This window comes from Etheostoma cragini, chromosome 1 (assembly GCF_013103735.1).
Source record: "Etheostoma cragini isolate CJK2018 chromosome 1, CSU_Ecrag_1.0, whole genome shotgun sequence".
NCBI lineage: Eukaryota > Metazoa > Chordata > Actinopteri > Perciformes > Percidae > Etheostoma > Etheostoma cragini.
In genome coordinates this window covers 30,508,357-30,515,824 of record NC_048407.1, presented here as the reverse complement: position 1 = coordinate 30,515,824, position 7,468 = coordinate 30,508,357, and the positions used below count along the sequence as shown (strand labels likewise).

At 41.5% G+C, this 7,468-nt stretch overlaps 1 protein-coding gene across 2 annotated transcripts in view; it reads left to right on the top strand.

Annotated features, from left to right (window-relative positions):
- slc6a5 (solute carrier family 6 member 5) overlaps positions 1-7,468 on the top strand; it is a 24,788-nt gene that overhangs the window by 13,477 nt on the left and 3,843 nt on the right. For both annotated transcript variants that reach the window (XM_034869172.1, XM_034869180.1), the window contains 4 exons: positions 1,833-1,964; positions 2,316-2,415; positions 3,757-3,857; positions 6,622-6,789. In XM_034869172.1, coding sequence (XP_034725063.1) covers positions 1,833-1,964; positions 2,316-2,415; positions 3,757-3,857; positions 6,622-6,789 — 501 coding nt within the window. The remainder of the gene's footprint in view (positions 1-1,832; positions 1,965-2,315; positions 2,416-3,756; positions 3,858-6,621; positions 6,790-7,468) is intronic.

Here is a 7,468-nt window from a genome sequence, read left to right as displayed (position 1 = left end):
CCCCGCGGTGACTGATTTCAGATGAAGTACCGAACTCTCCAGGTTCTTGAGCAGAAGGTGTGGGGGGGGGGTCTATTTGATTAACGTGAGATTAAGTTGACCTTAAAGTTTTGCAAAAGTACAATTTAAAGTACATACGATCAAGTAAGCATTTGTCACTATTTTCTGACAATCACACAAATATTGTGGAGATTAGTGGAAATAATAAAAACTGCTCATGGCAGTTTCCATGAGGCTGGAGGCAGGTGTGCCACCAGGCTATGTATTTATAGACTTTATAATTAATTCATAAATTAATCAGTCTGAAAAGTAGTTGTAAATGTGTTGCTAACATACGCATTTACATTATACACTAAGAGACTCAATATGAAAAAAGGAAAAGAATAATAAATCCACCAATTCCTAATTCTATTTCCTTATTCTGTCTTTAATCTATTAATAATAATTAATAATTTCATTTTAAAATGTAGTCACAAAACGATGCTTTTCTTTCTAAAGGCTTACTGTTTACTCTCTGAAACGTTTTTGCTTATGGGAAAGAAAATTGAAACATTAATTCAGCTTCATGGCGCCTTGTTTTCAGCATCACGCAGGCTGTATTCAGCAAGAAAGCCTTGATGAACCCACTGTACACTGCATGCCATCAAACAGACATAGTTAGAAATTAGCCAATGAATAACATGGAGCATTAAGCAGCTGAAGGTCAGATATTCCCCGGGTTAGGTGAGACTAAATGTAAGCTCACGAGAGTGAACATTCACCACATGATTTTAAATGAGTGATAATAAGGCTCTGTATCTTCTGGATGTGTAAATATGTCTGCCACAATAACATTATAGCATGTCAATACTGTGTTTTCAGGTTGTTTTACTGCTTTAAGTGCTTTCCTTTTCAGCACAACCCATGCACACCTACTCTTCTAAGTTGCTAAAACTGTTATTGTGTTACTTACTGCACTGATTAATTCCTGTTGTTACTTTGGTGAATAAACACTTTAGTCTCGGGGATGTTTTAAGAGTCCAGACCACCTCCAGGTACAATCCTGGACAAACAATCCCGGCTAAAACAGCCACACGTTAAGACACAAGTCAACAGTAAGAGTAAACGATGATGTTACTTTGCCTTGGCAGCGGGGGCTCAGAAGAGAGGGCTGCTGGCTTTGTTGTAGAAAGCAGCTCGGCGGTAATAGGCTTGGGATGTTGACGGGAAATTAGTTTTGGGAGCTCAGGAGGAAGTAGAGGAGCGGAGAGAAGGCAGATAGCTCTGTGCCAATGGGCTGCTTCAGTACGCACACACACATACACACAAACTACATCAACCTCACTCAATTTGCCTGTTTGTATATTCATCCACTGCTCTCCTCGGGGTTCTGGGCCATCATCATGTTACATTTGCTAATGAAATCTTCCCCTCCTAAGAATTAGGATAATGTTCTTTATTTGTTTTAGAAATATATGAAATTACGGCAAAATATGGGTTTATTGGATGAATTGCAGACAAACGGCTCACAACGCTGGATACTTAATTCCGACAGCAGCAGCTGCTTTGATACAAATGAGTCAAACCTGCTGACTGGAGGCTTTTCAGTTGAAACCATGCTGCAAACTTGGCTAAATGGACAATTTTCAGTCATTCTGTAGTGGAGACAAGCAATCAAGATATGCTGAACTTTTGATAATTAAACTTGAGTCATGTTTTTTTTTCTTCAGGAAAAATCAATTAAAGCAATGTCTTGATTAAACATCTTTCACCATACTTGTGATTAAATAAATTGACTTTTCCCACCCTCATCTTCTCTTTTTCTCTGGTTCTTTTTCCTTCCTGCTACTCAGTTTGCCACCATTGAGACCATCGTAACGTCAGTGTCAGACGAGTTCCCCAAATACTTGAGGAAACACAAACCTCTCTTCACCCTGGTCTGCTGCGCCTGCTTCTTCATCCTGGGCTTTCCCATGATCACGGAGGTACGACACAAAAACACCCATCTATATACTCTCTTTCTTAGACTAAGTCAACAGATTTCTGCATGTGAAAGTGAATGGTCCCGGCCTTCAGAGGACAGGCTCACTGAGTGGACCAAGAGCGACAGAATCTTATTAAAATCCTCCCAGAGAGCTTCGGAGGGCAAAATCCAGCCTAAAGTAGGATTCATACATGTCATTTATTTTAATCCGGTACAAGTCAGCGCGAATGTTATGACCATGGATCAAGTCAGAGATGGCAAAAATTCAGTGAAGCAGAGAAAGGGGTGTCACTGCAAGATAAAACCTTGAATTATTTTGTAACATTTTGATTTGTGTGTGTGTTTGTGGCAGAGTGGGATGTTCATGCTGCAGTTGGTGGACACATTCGCCGCCTCCTACTCTTTGGTCATCATTGCGATCTGCGAGCTGGTGGGAATCTCCTACCTCTATGGTGAGCACAGCTGATCCTTTTTTTAGCTCATGACCTTTGACCAATAAGAATGAAAATCTAAAGCCTCGCTAGTGGCAACTCCAGGCTACAATGTTGAAGGTATCTCCCACAATCAGATGTCAAATATCAGATAGGATAACCTCTATCACACCATGGCTGCTCATTCTTCTTTTGGTCGACCAGGTGGGGCGTCAAGGTTCATGGATTTAGATTTTAGTCCCTCGTGTGAGTCTGGGTCCAAAAGTGCTGGATGATATCAAACACTACCATTTGCAACGTGATAGCATCTTTCCTTAGACCCTCAGTGCCTAGTTAAATGCTTGTGTCTTTCAGATTTCACACCCCCAGTTTGTAATGCAGGCTTTGTATTAAAATTGTGAATCCCAAACCAAGATACCCGCATGATGTCACTTAAGTAATCCCATCAGAAGACATTATACTAACTGTGTTCACAGACTGCATTGTCCTCCCTAGGACTAGTGAACTGCCTTTGCCACGTACAATTCGCAGTGTACCCCTTAAAGGATTTGCCAGACCTAAAATAATGACCTCAGTCGGGGTTTTAGCAGGGGGGGTTAGTGTCCTGGGAGGATTTGAATGCTTTTTCAGAGGCTTTTCAGTTCGGAAATACAAACAATCTGGACAAAAGGCAGATTTTTTGGTCTTTTGGTGAATAAAAAAAAGACCAAATCTAAAGATCTTTTATTAAAATGTCAGCTAATTAAACCGGCTGCTGCAAAAATTCTATAAACATAACTTTGAAAACGAATGGTTTGGATTGTGTCCACTATAAAAGGGGCTGATTATCCAGAAGTCCTTAATGGAAAGCAACTGTCACTTCGCTCTCTCTGCTGTGAACAACATGCCATTCCAGCCGGGGCCACCAGGGGTCTCTGTTGTAACGTGTAAGTCACACACACACAGGCTCAGAGCTCAGGTGTGTGTCAGATGGCTGTTACCAAGGAGCAACGCAAGCGGCTCTCCTCCAGTTTGTCAGAGTATCAGTTCAAGTGACATATTGAAATGATTGTGTGACTCTGCCTCTTCATGTCACTCACTGTTATCCATCAATAAAGTCGGAGCTATGAAGACATCTGGACTGACATCTGAAGACGCGCACAGACACAAACACACACACACACACACACACACACACACACACACACACACACACACACACACACGCGCGCGCACACACTCACATTCATAAAGATTGATTTCATTTTCTAGTTCTTTTTTAGGGACCTTATTAAACCCAGGTCACTCTCTGTGTCTCCTCTTTCTGACTTTCTGTTCTTTTATTTCATTTCATTTCTCTTCCTTTTTTTCTTGTCCCTGTAGGTCTGCAGAGGTTTTGCGACGACATTGAAATGATGATTGGTTTCCAGCCAAACCGATTCTGGAGAATCTGCTGGGCCTTCGTGACTCCAACCATTCTGACGGTATGTTTGTTTTTATTCATATCCTTCTCTCTCTCTCTCTCTCTCTCTCTCTCTCTCTCTCTCTCTCTCTCTCTCTCTCTCTCTCTCTTTCTTACACTCACACTCACACATACATTTTCACTGTCACATTTCAAGTTCATTGATTTGCAATTGAAAAGGAACAGAGGAGAAATTGCTCCTGTTACACTAAAATCAAAACTTATTTCTTGCTTCCAATTCCTGTCATGTCACAAAGTTGTTTTTTTAAACAAGGATTGCCAAATAGTTGTCTGTTCAGCTATTGCAAACACACATATACATTTATTTACAGAGAACACATTTTATTTAAAATAACTAATTTTTTTGTCATATTCTGTGCAGAAAATTCTTCTGCACAGGGTTTAGGAACATGCCAGTGTTGGGAAAATGCCAGTACTCATATTAGGAATTGTATTGGAAACCAGTGGAGCTCCAAAGCAGAGCTGATGATGACAAATGGAGCAGCAGTTGGGCCGGCAGGTCATCTTGCTGCTCTTAAGGGGGATCCGATTTCCTCAGGGAGCTCATTGATGCACAACCCCAGGCTAATCTATTTATGTCTTACTACTTTTTTTCGGTTTATTTTAATTCCTTTCTCTTATTCAATTTTTTCCAACTCTGTCCCTTTTTGTATTCACTGCTTAAAATGGAAGGAAGGAATAAAGAAATCTCTGTCTGTCCTTTTATTTTTTAGTGCAAGCTCTGCGATCCACTTAGGTAATTTTTGATATCAGTGTGTTACGTACACACTGTTTAGTGTATCAGGAAAGGAATCCTTCCTTTTTATTGCCCAATGGCTGTATTGCTGCTTTCACAAGAACCGCTCATCCAGAAGACTTCCCACTAGACACTGCGATTCCTCGGGTCCTGAGCAAGATCTGCCACCACACAGGTGCACCCAGGGTGCGATTTTCCAGGGAGGAGGGGGGATGCGTAAGATTTCCCCCTTTCTGGTCCACACATCCCTGCCTCTGCTGAAGTACTTTTTAGAAGAATTTTAAACTAAGTAAAGCTCTGTAAACAGTTTATAGTGTCATAGAATGAAAAAATCCAAGCAGCAGTTGCCGGTTGGGTTTACCGCTGCAGAGCTGCGGGACGCTGCCCACCAGCAGCAGTTGTTTATCCGCCAATAGGTGACTAGCAGTCGGCTACAGGCACCGCCAGGGGCCATGGTGGTAGAGTTCAGCCAGAAAAAGTGACGCCATGCGGTGATGACAGAAGAGTTTGGGCATCCAAATGACCAGTTAAGTTTAGGAAAAGGATCATAGTTAAGACACTCCCGAGGAATGAACAAGCTATTCCTTGGTGAAAGTACTTTGTTTTTGCCGCAAAGAGAATTACGCTCCTCAGCTTTAAAGCGCTGTGTTTTTCGTTGACACCATGTTGTCCTGTTTCACATGTTTTTTCCCACTGAATGTGTAACTTCATAAATAAGTGTTTTGCATGGCTGGCCGAGTGGCGCTAAATCTATGGTGTTGAAAGGGGGATGTAATTCCTTCATGTTTTATTTTGGGCATGATCAAAAAACACCCCCCCCCCTTCTGCTATTTTCTCCAATCCGACCCAGGTTGCACTCCCCAGCAGTGCTAGAGTATACGTCTCATTTGCTAACAGTTGTTTATTTGGGGCCGGGCTTTCCCCGCAAACAAAGGCTTTCATTCTGAAAGTCACATTGCTGTTGCATGAAACGTTTTTGTTTGCTACAATGTAACATCTCCGGTCTCTCTTTCTTCTGTATCATTTTTCACTGTCATCTATCCTCTTCTTTAAATGGAACAGTGGACACAGCTCTGTGTCCTGAGTTCACTTTAGTTAATTGGTAAGGAAATCCACTGTATTGTCCTCGTTTAGTGCTGACGATATCAGGCTACACAAGTCTTAAAAGGAACATTTGGGCTATTATTTTAATATTAACAGTTGTTTGTATTCTTACCAATGATTTGCATCTTAAAAATGCAGAACCTGGCAAAGTTATCACTCAAATTTCCTTTAGGTTTCCCTAAAAGATTGTGGGGGTTTTCAGCCATTATTGTAATTGGAGTAGTAAATTTAACAGTGTCCTCACTCCAGTGTATGCAGGAGTATTTATAGTTGTGAGGACCATAAAGTTGCCACATCATTTGAAGACTTGTTCCTCAAAACAAACCAGACTACACATTGAAAAAGCAATGTATAGTGACCTTCTAACACAAAACCTACGTGATGTTTCTTTGGAATGAAACGGTTCAAAAGACTGAAAAGGTTTTCAATGGTTCTCAAAAGGAAACCAGTGATGTTAATTTATTCATTTCAAAAATAGTGTAAAAAAAAGCTACAGGTGTGAAATCATACATTTGCTGGTTGGGTTGCAAACTTACAGAACAACATGGACAGATTTTGCTCTTCAGCTATAAATATTGTTTTACACCTTTGCCTTGGAAGTGAAATTAAAGCATCACACCTCATTAGAAATGAGTATCCTCTTGCAGCAGGTAACTAATTTGTCAAGTGAGGAAAATAAACAAAAAACAGAGTGCGCATCTTTCTGTGGATATCTGCAAACACAACTCCATTTGGCAGTTTGTATATACCTGTGGAGCTGATCAGTGCAACCACAGCCTTAAACTTGTAGCCGTGAGCCTGAGCAGTGTCACTGGAGCAGAAGCCAAAGTGACGTTGCTCAAGGAAACTGCGGCAGTAGTTCTTGAAAGGTAAATAGAAAGCATCTCCTTTAATGCTGATTTCCTGGTTTCCTGTGTCTGTGCAGGGCATCCTGGGACTGAGTCTGTACCAATGGAAGGGGATGACGTACGAGGACTACACCTACCCCACCTGGTCCATGGTTATGGGCTGGCTCATGGTCATCTGCTCCGTCATCTGGATCCCGATTATGTTCGGCATTAAGATGTACATCGCCCCCGGCACCTTTACAGAGGTAATAATTGAGGCAAAGCCGTGATCAGACATTGCCACATATGTTTTTGTTATTGTGTGCTACACACACACACACACACACACGCACACACACACACACACACACACACACACACACACACACACACACACACACACATGCACACACACACACTGTCGGAGAAATCAATAGTCTCATTTAAGTATTAATTTGAAAAAGAAATTGGGAGTCCGGCAGGTCCCTTTCAGATACTCAGATTAAAGGATGATGATGATGATCGTGGCTTTCTCTCCTCACATCTCTCACGTTCCCTCAGCAGCTCTGACAGCAGCCTCAATCACAGACCATCCTCTAACTTACATTTTAATCTCTTTCCTTTCTGTGACTGTTGTAAATGCTGATCACCGTCTTTTTTGCTCATCCATTTGGGTTGATATTGTATGGTACTGCCACAAAATAACTTCAAACCCCCCACAAACTTAGATGATGTTTTGTCAGCAAAAGATACCCAATAACCTTCTTAGCAATTTTTTTCATTTTAGGGTTTTATTGATTTAAATAAGCTGGAGGTAGGATCATGAAAATCCAGGATTTAACCAAAGAATTTGAACATCGACAACTTGTCAGTCCCTCCCCCCCTTTCTGCTATACGGTCTCCCACGCCCCCCCTACAAGGGAGAATGAATGTGTGTGCCTGAGC